Source organism: Leptonotus elevatus, chromosome 4 (genome assembly GCF_054856555.1).
Source record: "Leptonotus elevatus isolate MCC_2025b chromosome 4, RoL_Lele_1.0, whole genome shotgun sequence".
In the NCBI taxonomy this organism is placed as follows: domain Eukaryota; kingdom Metazoa; phylum Chordata; class Actinopteri; order Syngnathiformes; family Syngnathidae; genus Leptonotus; species Leptonotus elevatus.
This window is the reverse complement of record NC_141242.1, coordinates 11,990,066-12,009,444: the sequence shown is the minus strand read 5'-3', so window position 1 is coordinate 12,009,444 and position 19,379 is coordinate 11,990,066. Positions and strand designations below refer to the sequence as shown.

Sequence of the window (19,379 nt, the reverse complement as noted above, 5' to 3'; positions counted from 1 at the left end):
TTACCAATTTATTACCAATATGTTCTTTTCAAAATGATGTTTGTTCATTTAACATAAAATATTATTATAATACTATGTTTTGTTTTTAATGAATAAGCACTCTAAATTCATTCATCTTAATGAGTTGCTTTATCTGATTGGGACATGATGCATGAAGATAAGTGCAATCATAGATCTTCTTTTCATCTGCTGGTCACCTGATAGGAGACCAAAGTCCAGCAGATGTTTCTGCTTAAGATGGCGCGGACATTTTGACAGATTGATGAAAAGCATCTTAAATCCGTCAGATCTGTTTGGTGTATAATCATCATCGTCCACGCTCCAACTGAGCAAAGAAAAGTTGTTTATTCAAGCCTAAATCATAAAAGATGTACTAATTTCCCATTTTTTCTTTTTTTTTATTACAATGAAAAAATCTGCTATAGATTTAAAGGCAGTAAAGAGTATTGGTGACAGGGAAAAACATATGGAATTTTCTTTTCTTCTTTTTTTCTGGCAAACTAAACAAGGATGGTTTTTGAGAGGGAGATGACATAAGATGTCTTTTTCGTTTTCTTAACTCATTCACTCCCAGCTATTTGCACTGAAGCAACCCCCTTCGCTCCCGGCTGTTTTACTTGATTTTGACTGATTTTGCAAACTCCACAGAATATTGTGCTATTGCTATAAAAACATGGTTTCGACCAAAAGAAAGTTTAGAGTCTCTTCTTTATCAGGAATATATTTCTGTTTCGGTTTTGCAGCTGTTAACATTAAATTATAGCTAAGTTTCATCATTATTCACAAATCTGTTTAAAACGGTGGGGAAAAGAGCTTGTTTTCAACATGGTCCTGGTTGATCTCTTATACTCTGCTGCCACCTGCTGGCCATTTTTGTAAAAACTACCATTGATTCAAGCATTCTCTTTAGTTTAGAGGCTGCATCAAAGCTTTCTGTATGCTCTAGCATTAAAAAAACATTTAAAAAAGTTTTTGGGTCCGTGGTAATATCTAAAATCGAACGTATTTATACGTTTTTTGGGAGCAAATGAATTAAAAGTGAGTTATAAACCTTGCATGTTGCCATCCCCTTTTTCAAAATACTTTATCAAAAACAATTCCTTGAATCCAAATGTAATCATTTTTTGGAGCTTCAGAAACAAAACAAATGGCACACGGTCTTGAAAATGCGCATTTTCAGGTGAAAACTGGTAACCTGCCAAGTTTCGTTCAAACCAAACCCACGCCTTAGCTAAGCAAGTCACGCCACTTGAGTCGCTCAGCTTTTCTGTATGCAACACAAAATTTATTTTAAAAAACAATACAATAGTTTCTACACTTTTATTGTTTCTTGTCCAGCGAATGAGCATGACCAGTTTGATCCCTCACGTGTGTCAAAAAACCATTCGATGTTTCTTCTAGAAAAACAAAAAACACTCCCAAACCCTTCATCACAAACGACAGGCAACTAGAGCACAGATGAGGTTTAGTTGGGACACTTTGTTGCCGTTAAGGGATGCCACGCAGGATGGAATGTATCTCTCATGCACGTTAGAATGTAAGCACCACAGCTTTCAACAGAAAGAAAAAAGAAAATGTTGCTAACTTTCAAGGCAATCATGCATTTGGCAACCCTTTTGCTCTCATCTGTTGAACGGACGGGGGAAACTGGGAGAAGCACTTTGCGGTGGATGGTCACAACACGGAAAGCATGGCCACCATCGAATCCAAACGCAGCATTTTCGTCCTCCGATTGAGGGAAGTCAAAAGAACAATTGAAGATTGACGCACAACACTGATAATGTTTGAGAAAAATAACAGTGAGACTTATTATCTGTTTGGAAACAATAAAACATGGTAGTAAGAGGAGCTAGGCATATTGTCCTCTTGTGAATAAAAAAGTAGCCACATGAATGAGACGAGTGTGAAGTGGGCGCGAGTGTCACAAACTCAAAACAGCGATGCTTGCGCACAAAGCTAAAGCTCCGTTTCCATAGCAGTAAAGGTCAGTTCAGTTCCACTAAGTGTAACTTAAGTGTTATGTGCAACTGATTCTGAATTCTGATTAATTTTTCCTTTTAACGCACAATAAATGACCGCCCCTTACTTAAAAAGCCTGTACTGGTCGCAACGCAGCAAACATGTCCACATCAAAATTTAGCAGTAATACATTTAATAATAATGCATATATTAGTAGATACTGGGCTCAAATTTTACAACTTTAAAAATATGCAGAATTTCCCAAGTTACTTCTTGTTAAAGTTGAGATAGTTCCTTAATATGTCACCAACATCTTACAAATGCAATTATGCCATCTAGTGGCAGGTAAGTTACTTCAACACAAATCAATATCACACTTGTTTTTTTTACAGTGCAGTACATCTTTTTAATTTTAACTTAATTTTATTATTACGAAATTACTGTTTAAATGATGTAGCCATATTTGTATTAGTTTAACTTTTGTTTTTCACATGTATGTTAACAAGCGTATGAAAACTTAGAGAGAAAAAACTATTAAAGTCATATACTGTATATATGTATATATATATTAACCACGATATAGCCAAAGATTCCAATTAGTGTAATGGTTCAGTTCAGTAGGCTACACATTATTGAAGTTATCTTTGGAAAATGTCACTCCAAAATATTGGAACTTCGGAGCTAGACATGCTGTTGTCCACTGATTGGTTGACAGAGATCAGTTGTTTATACCGATCCTAGGCATCCTCTGTGGCGAACCGAACTGAACTGGACTGCTTGGTGGAAACAACCGATTTGAATGTTGTTGTTTTTTTAATGATACAGCCAAAGCAAAAATAGATAAAGTCAACAAACATGGCGATATTGTCAGCGGTCTTGCATATGCTTCAGTTTGAAAAAAATATATATCAGTCAACCCAGTTAACTTATAAACACACAACTTGAATGACTGACGAGCTCCAGAAGATATTGACTGAAAGTTGTTAAAACTGCTAATCTGTGACAATGCAGCCTGCAAAGCGAGTGGCTCTCATCCAAAACAAAGCCTTCGAAGCGCTGAGCGTCATAAATTAAAGTCGCTCAGAGTCACATGCCAGGACAGAAGATGACTTTTCCTGTGTTGATAATAACGTCCTCTCCCCCTTCCAATCCGAGCATCTGCTTTTGTGCTTCCCCGGTTGGTAATGTTACAGCAAACAGTTTGGCAGTGTCAGCATGTTGAGAGCCTCTCCTCTGCTCGTGGCAGAGCGCTCGCTTCATAAACTTCTGCTGCGTGTATCGTTCCAATCGTACATTTTAGCTTGAGTTCTTCAAAGATCAGAGCATTTTCTGCAACCCTAAGTACACTTGAAAGACAAACGTAGATGGTCAATACGCAGAGATGGCAAATTCAGGTCCAGAAAGTAAAAACCCTGCCACAGTTTGGCTTTAGCTCCAGGTGCTAGTTAGCTCGGTCTCTAGCTAGCTCCTCGGGTGCTTGTTTACCTGTTAGGGAGCTAGCGAGCTAGCTAGCATAAAGGGCTAAAGCCAAACTGTGGATTTGCCATCTCTGTCAATACACCTACAGACGTACAAATTGATAATAATAAAAAAAACTTTAAAAAAAACAACTTACTTTTGTGCATTGGGAGTCCATTTGTGCGGGAACAGAAAATAACTTTGCCAAATTACTGTAAAAGTTGGCAGCATATAATTTATTAAAGTACCATATTTCCTCAAATAGTAGCCTTAACTCATAGAAACTGTTCCTCAATTGGTCACCAGGTTTGTCGTCAACTTGAATAAATAAACACAACACCCCAAACAGAGGTGGCAAATCCAGGTCCAGAAAGTAAAAACCCTGCCACAGTTTGGCTTTAGCCCCTTGTGCTAGCTAGCTAGCTTCCGAGCTACCACCTAGGGCTAAAGCCAAACTATGGTAGGATTTTTACTTTCTGGACTTAGATTTGCCACCTCTGACCCCAAATAAATGCCTTCCACCGCCTAGTCTCCAAAATGTTGCTAACTTATTCACTGCCAGCCCAGTTAAAATGGATTTTTGACATCTATATCCGTCATTGGCACTAAATGAACTGGATTTGGGGTGTAAATTTAAATATGACATATATTTAATCTAATAAATAACCTTTATATTATTACATATAATTATTTGATATATATACAATCATGTTCTACAAGTTAATTTGTACAATTAAAGCCTTCCTCCTAGTAAATGCTTAACCCCTAATAGAAGCCTGGTACTAAAGCCACTAGACAAGGAAATACGGTCTCGACTTGAACACGTTGAGGTCTTTTCTCAGTGACGTTGGTCAATGGTTGGGCTTTGCTTTGACTGTATCTACTTAGCTGATGCTCTGCTTCACTTTTAGAATGAAAACAAACGCCAACATGGGACTGAAGTGCAGTTAAAGAAAGACATGTACAGTATATAGATACTCGTAAACACGTGCATTTATCCTTCACAGGTGATTGTTGAGCTCAAAAGTATGGGATTCGGTGTGGATTATTTTGTTTGTATCAAAAAAAGTCAAAATGCTTTGAAAGATGTTACTGTGAAAGATAAGTGCAGACATTTACATAAGGCATATTTCAAAAAGTTGACAGAACTCCTTTGATACTCCCCCAAAGAGGCTTTTTGTGGATAAATAAGGGATGCCCATTTCCGTTGTGTTTCCGTCTATTCCCACTAGAATCTTCCGGAAAAGGGGAAGAGCTGGAATGAGTGGAACCGAACGATTGTGGAAAGAGTCCCAAAAAAGTCCTTCTCGGCGGTCAAGCGCAAAAGAGTGTCCTTCACGTGGAGGTGAAGACGAAGATGTCGCTACATTCAGAGGTTCAGGCAGAGAACGGCCACCAGGAGCAGGCCGAGTGTGCTGAGAGGACGGGCGGCCGGGACGCTTCCTCCTGAGAGACACACACGTGCAAGTCACATTTTTATAACCACACTAACACAATGGTACAGTATCAATGTTTTTGTTTTTTGCGTTGTTTGGTGTTACAGCTCATCAATTTAATTCAGTTAATTATTATGTGATGCATTATATTATGTTACGTTCCTTTACATGACATTATGTCATGTAGGTTAATGTCACAGTAGATTATGCTACATTACATTTTGTTATGTTGCAGAGTGGTAAATTATGTTAATTTATGTTGTGTTACACATTAGATCTGGGTTTTAAAAAAATCGATATTGAATCAAATATATATATATATATATATATATATATATATAATTTTTTTGGTATCTGACTGTTTTCTTGAAATTTACTGTTCACGTGAATTTAAAAGTATTTTCTTACGTTTATGAAAGACCTGACTTACTGCATTTTAAGACAATTCAGAATCTTTTAAATTTAGATTTACAATTATTGAATTAGACGCGCACCATACCAGCCTGACACAGATTCTGCAGTTACGCTTTGGGCCAGAGGTGGCACAAAGATCCTTTAACAAACTAAATAAATCATTTGACCAGTTACTGCCTCCACAAAATTCACTTTGTAATTTATTATTCGTGGAGTTTTTATCATGTACTTGACATTTAAGAAGAATTATTAAATAATATCGGATTGAAGCAAAGTAACATTATGTTACATTATGTAATGCTGTTACAGTGTGTTATATTGCGCAGTACAGTTAATATTAGATTGTTTTGCAATTGAGTTCTGTCACATTACCTTAGCATTAGGTTACGGTGTGTTACATTACGTTACATGATGTCACATTTTGCTACATTACATTCTGTTACTGTATGTTGTGCTGTGTTGCATTGTTGTATGAGTTTACATTTCGTTACTTTACATTAAGCTTTCGTACTTTGTGTTACATTGTGCAATGTTAGGTTCCCTTTTTCACTATATTATGCTGTGTTACGCTGTTACGCTACAATACAGCTTCATAAAGATTGTTCTGTTATGTTTATATCTCGTGTTGTGTGATGCGTTATGCACCGCTATGCAGGAATATGCGATGTTTCCTCACTTTGATGAACTCGACCATCTGTCAAAAAACTGGCTAGAAGTTGAAATCCAGAATACATTAAACTCAAGAGCTTTCATCCTAAACGAAACACTACGGTATGTTGGGGGTTCATGTGTGGATCATCTTTGGTGCCTTGCATTTGTCAAGAGGCCGAATTTGAAATCCACCTCAGCCATGGCTAACGTGCCCGTGAAATGTGCCTGTCAGATGCGTCTGGACCCGATGATAAGAGCACCACAGGAGGGGATTCCATCTCTAATCAAGATCAATTGCAAAGGCTTAAGCCATCCTTTAGCCAGTCCACTTATCAGCATCAGAAGAAATTGAGTCAGGAGTCACGGCTTCGGTTATGAAGTGTAAAATTTCAAATGTGAGCCTCTCAAATTAGCTGTAAAATCAAGAATGACATTCCCATTCTGGCCTGTGGCAACTCGAATGAAAGCCTCCTGCCAACTTTGAACCTTTTACAATCTGACGTGCAAATGGTTGGGCGGCAGTGAAGGGTCACAAAAAATGAGGATGCAAGATTTCTATGTACTCACTAAAGAAAACTGGAATAATTCTCGGTTATGTTACCCATGATGAAGATTTGTGCCACGGCCCCGTCGCCACCCTCAGTATACGCTCGGACCTCCACCACGTAGGTTTCGTTTTCGTAGAGGGGGAGTTCGATGTACCGCCGGTTGGTCATGTAAAGCGTGCCTGTGGGCTGGCCCTGCGGCCTGTACAGCACCTGCACACGAAAATAAAAATGCAAGTCGGCGAACGGAAGCCAGTTCAAGCCGGTTTGATGAATTTGTGCACTCACTTTGTAACCGTCTACTGGTGCTTCATTCGCCAGCGTCTCCACGTGTTCCCAGGCGACGTTTACCGACTTGCCCTTCATCTTTTTACCTATGATTCGAGGAGCTTGGCCGGGAGCTGAGGAAACAAAAATAGTGGTGAAGGTGGGATGAGCTAATGAGGAAAAATACTTATTACACTTAACCGCAAGATTAGTCAAAACCGAGAATAATACCTCATTTGTTTTAGCCAAATAGCACCAATACTTAAGGAAAATGAAATATGAAATCAAATAAGTCCTCAGCAGTAGTTGGTGCTATACTGCAGCAGAGAGGGGAATCATTATCCGTGTCAGGAAAAAAAAGTAAGCCCACAAAAACGAGAGGTAAAAAAGTGGTATCGAACAGCCCTAATCTTGAGGTTTGGTGCCACAAAAAAAAGTGAATATGTGAGTTATTCAGCGAATAGCTTAGCATAAGTTCCACGCAAAAACAATACGAATAGTAGACTTTACAAGGATTTCACAATCTAGTTTGGATCGGGATGGGACGATATTGTGCATTTTTTTATGCAAAATCAGTGATCGACTATAATGTCTTAATTTTTTATTTCCTGACATTAAATGTTTATCAGCGTTTTTTCCTTATGCATTTCAATTGTTGCCAATTATACATGGATTCTCACTATCCCTATCTCCCACAAAGGGCGGCGGTCGACTGTAGCGTAACTAAAAACGTTTTTCAAACAGATCACCCGATCTTCTGATCGAATCGGTGATCAGTTATAGTTTTTTTTTCTTTAACTTGTTAATCATGATCGTGTAAAGCCTAGTGAATAGGTTAATTTGTAAAATGCAAACCACAAATCGACATAACTTCTAAATCCATAGACAACTTACGTGGTTTCTTGGTGTGGATCTCGAGGCGTTCGCTGGCCGGCCCGTAACCTGCGGAGTTATAGCCCCGGATCTCGATGAGGTAAAGCGAGTCTGGCTTCATTCCGTCCACTTTGGTGTGGTTTTCCCGACTAGACACCACCACTCTGTGGGCCGCGCCTTCGCTGTCCTCCTTTTTTCTCCAATACTTGACCTGAGACCCAAGAGCCAAAAGCGCCAAAGTGAAAATCAGGCAAATATTTCTACTGTGGATTATCAGATCATGTTCGTGCGTGCAATGTTCATGTACCTGGTATCCGTCAATGTTGCTTTGTGGGACAGGGAACCACCACACAACAGCTTCGGTGGCAGAAAGCGCTTTCCCGTCAATGCTCCCAGGGGCGTCCGTGGGCACTAGAACAAAACACTTGCCGTTTAAGTGGGTTGGAAAGAGTCATGCTCACACAAGTCAAATTGTTAACATTAAAATCCGAATCCATTTTTTCCACGATTTTCCTCATTTTCAGTCAACTATGATTTGGTTTGTTTGGTCGGAATGATATCGCCTCCGTCGCCACGGCAACCTGACTGTTGCCGGTTATCTCGACAGTCTGTCGGTGGAGGTTAATAACCGTTCAAGGTACACATATCTCGATAATCCGCCCCCAACAAAAGGCGAGGGCAGAAGATGGGGCTCGCTTTCAAGAGGGTATTAACATTCCACACATCTACGCATGAGAAGATGACAGATTGAAGGCACCGACCTGTGACCTCACTCTGACATCGCAGTGGCGGATGCTCACCGTCTTGCGCGGAATAAATGCTCTCCGGTAGACTGTAGGGTCCCTCCCCTTTGCTGTTGTACGCTTGGATTTTCACGATGAACTCGGTGGCGGGAGCGATGGATGGATCTTTGTGCACGTAACGCCTGGCCTGGGGGTCCGACACGGTCACCTGAGTCCACTCGACGCCAGATCGAGGTTTGAAGGCCACGATGTAGCCAAAATACGGCCCGTAGTAGTACTGCTCCTGGACGGGCTGGTGGACACAGTAATGGCAAGATGTCAATGGCACTGAGCAGTGGAAAAAAGAAAAAAATAGGAATGATCGTTCAATCGTCATGGTATTAAATCACAACAAATATTCGTGTCAAAAAAATTCTAATAATTCCATTGAACACAAAATATTTTGTTTTCGAAAAATTTGGGACATTCAAAAATGGGCACCATGTTAACTTTAAATTTTAAAAATAAATGTCAACATTCTTCTTCCATTTTAATTATTCTTAATAAAACACAGGTAGCCCATCATTGGTGAGCTATTTTTAGAACAGACCCATGATGGTGTCCTTGGGGCTAATTAGAACCCACTGGCACCATTTATTTTTTTTAAGGACAAAATGCACATTAGTCAATATAGCAAAAAGGCATCCATATTTGCAGTGTCTCTTGCCTTGCTTGCTCCCTCCACTCTCTGCTCGCTGTGACTGGCCCCAATTAACTTCAAAGAGGCGGCTCTCGTTTACTATGCAAACAGCCAATCATATTGTGCCCTGCTAAAAAGTCCCTTAAAAAATCCATAAAGTATACTAGTTTATTGACACCGTGACTTTTTTTTAAACTACGGTGAACTGTCAAACCAGTAATTGGTCCGTGGCTAATAGTACTATTTCAGTTATCTTTGTTATGAAAGATATTATGAAAGACAGGGACAATGTTTTAAAGGTAATCTAAAGAAATATACTTTAAAAATGTTCTTTCCATACATACTAAATACTAAAGTTGCTATAAGCCAAAGGTAAGGTAAAAAAAATTAATTCTCAAAAATGTACATTTGAAAACCTCCGCAGGCACGTTACTTCAAATCATCATAACTCCATCAATTTTGCTCATGAATAAAACATTCATCATTTTATTTCTTATGATCTGCTCTTTCCTCACACACCAAAAACGAAATGTTCACAACTAAACTTGTGAACTCAATCTCCAAAATGGAAAAGTCCAAAGGTACCGTCCACGTGATGGTCAGCTCCCTGTTAGTCCCGCCGCCTCCACCCACATCCGAGGGCGCCACCACAGGACCTACGACGAGAGAACGAAAATCCTGAGCCTACATTGGAAGAATGCGCGCAAATCACTCCAACCCGCACAGGCTGTACCTAACTAACCACGACATCCTTCTCGATATCTCCTCCTGTGCCAAGTGCAACACCTTCATTGTTGATTTATTCTTGGTGTTAAAAAGAGGGTCTGTGATTTTCATTGTATACTTGAAATTCAGAACACGCTTTCCTCAAAGTGCTCATTTGTGGAGGTTTGTGTGGTCACTTGCGTAGGAGGTCAGCACAAAGGCCTTTCCTGCTGACTTGTATTTACTGCGATACTCATCATAACCAAACAGTTATTCAAGACGGTAGAAAAAAAAACACAAAAAATGAAAGTCAGCATGGAAAGCTGGCCTGAAATACCGCATTTCCATTCCATGACCTTTTTTTTTCTGACTCATTCGCATGAACTTACTTGATGCGAGGGTTTTGTCTTTGCGAGAGGGGATGCTCGGGGCACCCGTGCCCAGCGTGTTGGTGGCGATCACCCTGAACTCGTACTCGGTCCAGGGGACCAAGTCCACTACGGTGGCCGTCTCCGCGTTCCCTTCGATGTCTGGTGGAGCTACAAAGACAAAGCTGACATTTTAGGGCTTCTGGAAATTGATGGTTGATGGACATTTTCAGTCTGCTTAAATATTTTAAACAAGTGATGAATGGATTAATGTTTCTGGTGTTAAATATGTCCAATAATTAGGGCTGCTAAAAAAATTTTTTTTTTATCGAATAATTAATATCAAATCGATTTTTCTTTTCAAGCCTGATATCGATTCATAAAACTATGAATCAATTATTTAAATTTATTTTCCCATAATTTCATAAGAAAATAGAATTTTAACTCATTCAAACCCAAAAACGTATCTATATGTTTTTTTTTTGTTTTTTTTTTAATGCTAGCGCATACAGAAAGAAGGCTTTGATACAGCTTCTGACCTGAAGAGGTCGCTTAAAACAATGGTAGTTATTACAAAAAACGGCCAGCAGGTTGCAGCAGAGTATAAGAGACCAGCCAGAGCCATGTTGCAACAATCTCTTTTTGCCAGTGTTTTCAACAGGTTTGTGAATAATGATGAAACTTAGCTATATTTTAATGCTACAGATAGAAATATTGTTTTTTCCTGATGAAGAAATACAACTAATCTTTCTTTTGGTAGGCTCCATGTTTTTTTATAGCACTAGAACATAATTTTATGTGGACTTTGCAAAATCAGTCAAAACAGCCCGCAGCGAAGGGGGTTGCTTCAGTGAAAATGGCTGGGAGTGAATGAATTTTTGTTTACGCTGAGCACCGTGTAGGATCACTTTATAGCTTGTCATTACAAAGTCGTGGGATGAACACGGAGGTAGAGCTGTTTATTTGGAGTTCTCACATGTGGTGGCGTTTCTCCACACGGCCTGGGCGAAGGCGTCCCTGTACTGGATGGTATATTTGGAGATGGGGCTGTGGTTGTCTGCTCCGCGGCTCCACTGCAATGTTACGTTCTTGTCACTTTTGGCCATCACTCGCACACCCGCCGGGGCGCCGGGGGGTCCTGCGTCGTGCGGGAGAGAGGATGAGTGAGTTAGTGTTGCTTGGTGGCTTTGGAAAAGAACAGGTTCTACACACCTACTCCAATGTCAAATGGATGCACTTTGAAGATCTTAAAAGGACGGCATGCTACAGTATGGAGATAAATACAGTACAGCATTGTGCAAATGTCTTCAGCCCAGAATCAGAAATTTAAACACATATATTACATTTAAAATGAAAAATGTCAACACTGTCAAGGCATGCTGCTGGCATCTTGCCTTTTGAATCTTCTCATGTTTCTGTGTGTTTAATTGTTGATCCCTTGTGGTTTTAATGTACTTTTTTTTTTTTACTGAATGTATTGTTATTGTTATGTATTTTCTTCTTCTTTTTTTTTTAGTTCACACGGTTATGATCTGCCTTGGGACTGGAGATGAAAAATAGCAATTTGGCCAATTCTGGCATATTTACTGAAATGTTATTAATATGTACTGTCCCTGATATAATTAAATTATGAGAATCACTTTTTAGATAGCAGCAAATTAATTCATTATTGTCTCGTTCTGAAGTACATTTAATTGCATATTATACAAGTAAAACTGCACAATGTACTTGTAAAACCGAAAGTTAGTGTAAGAAAAAAAAAAAGCTAAAATAACTGTAAAGGTTTATTTTTATTTTTATCTTATTTATTATTTTACTACCACTAATACTACTAATACTAATAAAAGTAATAATATTACAAAAAAAAATGTACATAGATTTTTTTATTTGGTAAATATTCATTGTTATGTTTACCCCCCCCCCCCCCCCCATCATATTAAAAATGTATGCTGTACAGTATGTATATTATCATATGTGTAAATATATTCCAACTTTAATTTGTTAAGAGATGGCATCATCATAATAAAAATATTAATAATGTATTCTTATTTTATTTATTTAGTTTGGTAATTTATTATTTAAAAATACTTAGGGATGGACAAGTAACCGGCTATATTTGAAAGGATTGAAGGGATTGGTACTTGCACCTCTTGAGGCTGTTTTACAATCAGAAACTAAAGGCATGCATTTCAGATAGATGCCCATTAAGATGCAATTTCTGCCATTATATCTATAGAAATAGACAAAAGATAGAATATTGGGAAATGTTTTTTGCAATTTTAAACATTTGTTAAAAATGATATATTGGGATATATAGGTATTTTATCTATTAAAAAGTCCTAGTCGTATTGTTATGTGGAATTGGCAAAATTCAAGAGTACTCGTACTGGCCTGAAGAAAAAGTGATATAAAACATTCGTACAAAATACATATTGAATAATGCATTATAATTGCAGGCATTTATTTGATCACATTAAGCATTACGGCACAAAGGGGATATATGCAGTATAAATTGAATGAATAAAAAAATGCTATCATCGCTTGTGTCAATATTTTCCAACTTTAATACGTTAAAAGAAACAGCATTTTCATAGACTAAAAAACTAAACTGCAAAAAATGATCACTGTATTAGACAGAGGGGAAAGCCAATCCTCATACACAATTTAGCATGTGCATATGTTTTAAATTATTTCTTCAACAGTCACACTGGATGGACTTATTATCATTTCCAGCACTGTAAAATCCCTTTATCCATTTTTAAGAGCATTTTTCAACCCATGGGGACCTTGATTACCGTGGCGACTGATTTGTCGTTTGTTTGTTTGTAAAAGTTCCTTCAAAAGTCCAAGCCATCGCTAAAGACTTATGGATGGAAACACTGACACAAGCCCAATGATCTGACCAACAGTTGGCCTTTAAAATGCACGTGTGTGTCTCTCATTTCTTCCACTGGAACATAATAAAAAAATCTGAATATTCCCTGATAGCAAAGCTACGAGCACGTCGGGATCTGCCCCACTCCAAACCCGCAGCCTCACTAATAAACTCACCAACGCGAAGCGAGATGACTAAGGCGATTAGGCGGCCGAATCTGGACAGGACTGAATGGTGGCGTCAAAGATCTGGAGCAGTTTCAGAGATGAAGTCTTTGTTTTGACATATTTTTACAATACTGTCATGTCACTGACGTCCAACGTGGCGATAAAAGGGATTGTCAAGAAAGCAACTGTCATGCCAGCGTACAATAACGCACTATTATACCGTCTTCCTGGAGCTAATCCTGACACAATAAATGTCTATCTTTCAACACCACCTCTCTGAAGTCAGGCTGCTGACATTTAGGCCTCTATTAGTCACGGCTTGCGCTTGGGGAAGCTCACAGTCGTCCACCTGCGTGACTGTACGTCACCGTGCTGTGAAAGGAGTGAACATGTTGCCTTCGTTCGTTATTTGGCAAGCGAAGGGGGCTTGCGAGGTCAGTTGTCACTCACCATTGGGTACATGGTGATGACAATCAGCAATCATCAGGAGCAGAATGTTATTGTAGCGCTATGCTACTATAAACTTATAAAGCATCAGTTGAAACAAGACCAGCTAGCAAACAACAATGGAGGAGAATGAGGGCCTCCTGTAGTTAGCCTACCTAAGGAGGCCAATTTTATCCAAGAGGAGAACACTGGCAGCCTGAAAATGAACCCCGACAGCAGAGTGTCATTGTGCAATGTCCAGAGCTAACAGCGGCACCAAAGTAAGCTAACGTTAGCATGTATGCTTATTTTTTTTTGAGACAATTTTTATCTGAGTGGAAACTGAGGGCAGCAAGAAATCAGAGCATTAGAGTAACGTGGACACTATGGAGTATGACACTATAGCGTCCAACGTTCATAAGGCACAGTAATGGAGAAGGCTAACTATTAGCATATGTGTTTATTATGAGAGACAGCTTTTATTTAAATAGGGGAAAAAAAGATTATAAAAATTTTATATAATTTTAATTATCTGGCCACCAGTTAACCATACTCGATTTAGGGGCTAGTTGCCCCGGGTTCTTGCTCCCAACAGTTTTAATTTAAATAAAAATTGTCTCCCATAATAAACACATTTTTATATATAAAAAAAATTCTAGTTGAATTTGAAAGATTTTTATATTTAAAAAATTAATCTAAAAAAATTATTTATTTATTTTTTATATATATATATTTACAATTAAACTTTTCTTTATATTAAAAACAAAATATTTTTCCAAAAATGTGGGGGGTTGGAAGGAAATTATAAACATCTCTAATACAGTGGACCCCCACACACACACAGCACACTCAGCACAGCCATATTATTTTCAAATATTATTTTTTTCCCCTTTTTTATGGTTGTTTTTTTGGGGGGGGGGGGGCGGCGAAAACCCTGTTTTTTCGTGAAAAATACCTATATTGTTATACATATAATTTTTCCCAATGCACTTCAATGGCTGTCAATTACATGTGGATTTTTGCTGTCTGTGGGCAGGCCTGGTTGCTATCCCCCACAAATAGAGGGCATCCACTCTATAGCTTTAAGTTGTAATATCACCATTCACCACTAGCTGGTGAGATCAGATAATTTTAGTTTCCCATCCCTGCCCAAAATGTAGGCTAGTATATGGCACATGGCATCATACCAATGTATTTGACCAAATACAATGATTAAATAACTCACTTATAGATTGTAGCTCAGAGAGATACTATCAAACTTTACCACTATGTTAAGTAGCTGTGTCAAGAACACAACTAGTTATTAACTAATCTTCCAATTGTAGCTCTCGTTTTAGTAATTGTACGGCAAGAGCAAATCTCACCTCTTACAACCAAGCTGGCAAAGGAGGTCACGTTGTCCACGGTCGTCTGTGCCGTGCAGGTGTAAATTCCGGCGTGCTTCAACTGCGCATTCTTAATCATCAGCTCTCCATCTGAGCTTCCGTTCTGCAAAACACAACAATTGTTGAACTTTGATGACTTATAAAGAGGTGAACCAGGAGGTGAGCAAGAGGAGATGCAAAAGACAGCTGGGATGCAAACACTTGCTGGAGAGATCCAGCCCGCTGTTACGCATACACTTGCTGGCGAGATAATGAAAGGCAGGCCGACAAGTGATGCACAAGAGAAGGCGGCTAAACAATGACATGAACACACCGACTGGTGAGATCCAGCCCACTGTTACGCATACACTTACTGGCGAGATGACCAGAGGCAGCCTGAGAAGCCTTTTTGGTCAGCATCTCCAAATGAAGTTTTTATGGTTTTATTACAATTAAAAATCAGACTTGTATTTTATCAAATGATCATTAAATGTCATTATTACTGTATATTTTTCATTGGAATTATTCAAATACAAAGTGGATCATAAAATTGCTCTATCAATGAGGCTAAAACCCGATCATGTCAAGGGTTAATGAGCATGCTTTACTCATTTTGGAGAGTCAAATACTGTTATGAATACTTTCAAAACCATATTAAATCAAAGTGGACCACATTTTATGAGTGGAAAAAACCCAGCATTATGTAAAACCCATCAAATTCCAATGTGGTGTGTGGCAAGTGTCCACAGCGCTGACCACCACGCCGCGGAGGGAGCGATTAGGTTTGAATCAATGTTTGCTATCAGAAACTGCTCTTTCATTAGCCTGCATAAAATGCACCGTTAGACCGGGGGACTTCCAATTCAGTGGAAATCTTTCGTCGCCTCTCACCGGGGTGCGTTCGTAATGTTGGCTGTCCTTATCGAGGTCAATGACTCGGCCGTCCAGGGACCAGATGAAGGTGATGTCCAAGGAGGCGTCGTGTGACGCGGCGCACTGCATCCAGGCGTTTTCTCCCACTTTAACATCAGCGTTGGAGGGGGCCAAGGTGATCTTTGTGGAATCTGTATTCATATTCATTAGCATATTCATCACCTCAAGAAATGTAGATATAGAAAATGTTATTAATTTAAAGGCGCATGTGCATCTATCTTAAAAATCCAGATTCATTCATACATGTGCAATGTGAATTGTACTTCCTGTATGTGAAGTGCAGAAAAAAAAAATAGGTGGACTAAGCTAGTTTGCGCATTTGTCCACAGGGGGGCAGAAAAGAGCTGCTTATGGATTCTCAACCACAACCAGTCGACAGCTTATATTGCATCCAGTTGCTTTACAATTACTTGACATTCAAGCTAATTAGATGCTTTATATAGAACACAATGATGCTTATATCACATTAGATCTATTCCTGTCTCCACCCTGTAAAAGTATCTTCTCCAAGTGTCATTATTTAACATCAGTCGACATGTGAAGGTCAAAGTCAGACAGCACAAGAGTGATGATTTCCCAGCCAAGGCTGACATCGGTCACACTGTGCGGCAGGTAGCAGATAGGAAGAAGCCTATTTGCGTACCTGTTACCGTGAGAGAGCCCGTGCTGTTGGCCTTGCCCCGGTCGTTGTGGGCAAAGCAGGTGTACGTGCCCTCGTCCGTGCGAGTCACGTTGAGGATTTCCAAGCTGCCGTCCTCCCAGATGAACATCCTGAACAGATAGAGCGGGAGAGCATTTGATTCAGTGGTGCCAATCAGGCCTTCTCTGCTGGCACAAACACTACAAGTTTACAACCTAAATTCAAGTAGTGCCTTGAGATATGAGTTGAATGCCTTCTACTGTTGTATCGCCGCTTTTCTATACTGTATTTTAAAATATATATATATATATATATATATTTTTTTTTTTTTTTTTTAAATAGTACTCTGTAATACTTACTAAAACATACTAATAACATAATTAAGAATGTAAAAAATTTAACAGTTCAGCATGATTAATTAATTGTAGCTCTTTCTGGTGACGCAAAACAACTGTTCAACAAGATGCAGTAATTTTAGTCATTCTTTGCAGAGGATAAAGAATACGTGTCTATAAGTATTGCTTTATTGTCTGTGCTGTTCTGTGTTCAAATATCTGTTGCTTAAAGGATTTCAACAGCACCACATAGCAATTCATTAGCCTGGCTATGGCATATCCTTGTATGTGTAAGAATGAAGCTAGCATACTTAAGGGCAAAGTTATGTGGTTGTTTGAAATACTCAATGTGTAATTGGCTTTATTTTATGATTAGAACTTCAAATGGCAGCGGCAATTGCCCACTATCTGTCAAACTACTGCTTGTAGTGAAGTGACTAAGATATGTATTTGTTCCATTAAATTATATTCATTTAGTCCCAACAGTGTATCCTGGAGTTTTTCTCTTGGTTTGGGTTGTCCAATCAGATTTCAGCATCTGTGTGTCGATGTCAATGCAATCTGTCCAGGGCAGATTTCAAATTCATCCTCACAGGGCCGGAGCACTGGCCCTTGTAGATGTCAGAATTTTTCCATCTTCTGATTGGTTGGTCAGAGCCAACATTAATACGTTTAATATTCGGCATCTCTTTTTTTATTTCAATATTTTATGTTTTTGTCATGTTATTAGATAAATATTGATTCTAAACTGCCCCAGATGAAGTGTTGTGTGCTAAATTATTGATGTTTTTTTTTTTAACTGCTTAAAATAGCGGTGGTAATAAAAGGTGGATTAAGTCTGCTGAAGGCCGTCGCTGGTTTGAATGCTGAATAAAACATGCAGACGCCGGGGTTAAAAGTCCACTGTGTATTATTCCATGTGTAGATGATGAAAAAAAAACGCTATAAAAGTGCTTAGATTATGTGATGCTTCTCAAATAAAGTTTGAAAAGCGAACGCGTGAGGGTGAAAGTGAGCTGAAGGCAAAAAGAAAAGAGACGTCGGATTCCCTTTTTTCTTTGCATATTTCAACCTCATGCATGAAAAATAGCATCCACGCCATCGAGGCGATTAAGGGGCATATGCTGCATAGTAATTTGACCGCCGCTCCTCCCGCGTTTGATTCCCTCCGTGGGGGTGGGGAAGAAGGTCGGGGGTCTCCCAGCTCCCCCCCAGATTAGGCTTGTTTTGTCAGAGAGGGGTTTACCCGTCAAGATGAGCTTAACGTCAGGAACACCACATCAACAACATGCCGTTCAGAATTAGGGAAACCGCAGCTTATTTCGATCCCTCAAATGGCACATTAGGGTACGAGTCATCCCATGTGGTATTTTGACCCAGATAGAAGCGGGGTGAAGCTAACATTTGGGGGTGTCAAGGACATTTCATGGCGGATTCTCGCTCACCTGCTGGAGTTGGACAGCAGTTCGGTGTCCTTGCTCCACGAGACTTTGGGCTTGGGGGCGGCTTTGGGTCGACACCGGATCACCACTCGGCCGTTTCGAGGCGCGAGGACATGCTTGACCGGGTTGTGTTCGAAGGTGGGAGCGCAGTCTGCAACAGGAGAGGAGAGAATATGGATTATTGATGAAAACAAGTATGGATTAATGATACATTTTACATTCCGATTGAAGCCGCAACATCCAAGCATCTATCTATATTCTCCACCGCTCAAACTCATTAGGTTCATGGCTGAGCCGGTGCTTCTCTCAGCTGACTTCGGGCATGAAGCAGGGAGCACCCTAGACTGGTCACCAACAAATCACAGGGCACAAATAGATTAATCTGGGGTGTTAAACATATGGCCAGTGGACCAGAATCGGCCCGTCAGGGGGTCAAATCTGGTCCGTGAGGGCACAACGCAAACTCCAGTTTTTGACAAAAATGAAGTTGTTGCTAATTTTGTCCACTGGAACGCACATTGATGACCACTTAACTCATTTGCTCCCAAAAACATATCAATATGTTATATTTTAAATGTTTTAAGTGTCCCAAAGACGTTTTTTTTTTTAAATGCTAGAGCATACAGAAGGCTTTGAGCTGGAGGTGGCAGAGATGAAGATGCTGAGGTTCTGTTTGGGAGCGACCAGGATGGATAGAATCAGGAATGAGTACATCAGAGTGACAGGACAGCACATGTTAGAGGCTTTGGAGATAAAGTTAGAGAGGCCAGACTGAGATGGTTTGGACACGTCCAGAGGAGAGATAGTCAGTATATTGGCAGAAGGATGCTGAGTTTCCAAATGCTAGGAGATCAAGAGGAAGACCAAAGAGGAGGTTTATGGATGTGGTTAAAGAAGACATGAAGGTAGTTGATGTGAGAGCAGAGGATGCATAGGACAGGGTTAGATGGAGGCAACTGATTCGCTGTGGCGACCCCTAAAGGAAAAAGCCGAAAGGAAAAGAAGAAGAAGAAGATACAGAAGGCTTTGTTTGATGCAGCCTCTCAACTGCAAAGAACGGTTGAAGAAATGGTAGTTATTACACAAATGGCCAGCAGGT

At 39.6% G+C, this 19,379-nt stretch overlaps 1 protein-coding gene across 2 annotated transcripts in view; it reads right to left on the bottom strand.

The window, feature by feature from the left end:
* Positions 1 to 1,261: 1,261 nt before the first annotated feature.
* The window catches only part of cntn1a (contactin 1a), a 63,430-nt gene continuing 45,312 nt past the window's right edge, over positions 1,262 to 19,379 (bottom strand). For both annotated transcript variants that reach the window (XM_086073396.1, XM_086073394.1), the window contains exons 12-24: positions 18,284 to 18,431; positions 16,507 to 16,634; positions 15,822 to 15,994; positions 14,931 to 15,054; positions 11,075 to 11,236; positions 10,120 to 10,269; positions 9,611 to 9,681; positions 8,404 to 8,638; positions 7,911 to 8,014; positions 7,625 to 7,814; positions 6,752 to 6,864; positions 6,520 to 6,676; positions 1,262 to 4,863 (exon numbers count right to left, since the gene is read on the bottom strand). In XM_086073396.1, the coding sequence (XP_085929522.1) occupies positions 4,787 to 4,863; positions 6,520 to 6,676; positions 6,752 to 6,864; positions 7,625 to 7,814; positions 7,911 to 8,014; positions 8,404 to 8,638; positions 9,611 to 9,681; positions 10,120 to 10,269; positions 11,075 to 11,236; positions 14,931 to 15,054; positions 15,822 to 15,994; positions 16,507 to 16,634; positions 18,284 to 18,431 (1,832 nt within the window). In that variant the 3' untranslated portion in view covers positions 1,262 to 4,786. The remainder of the gene's footprint in view (positions 4,864 to 6,519; positions 6,677 to 6,751; positions 6,865 to 7,624; positions 7,815 to 7,910; positions 8,015 to 8,403; positions 8,639 to 9,610; positions 9,682 to 10,119; positions 10,270 to 11,074; positions 11,237 to 14,930; positions 15,055 to 15,821; positions 15,995 to 16,506; positions 16,635 to 18,283; positions 18,432 to 19,379) is intronic.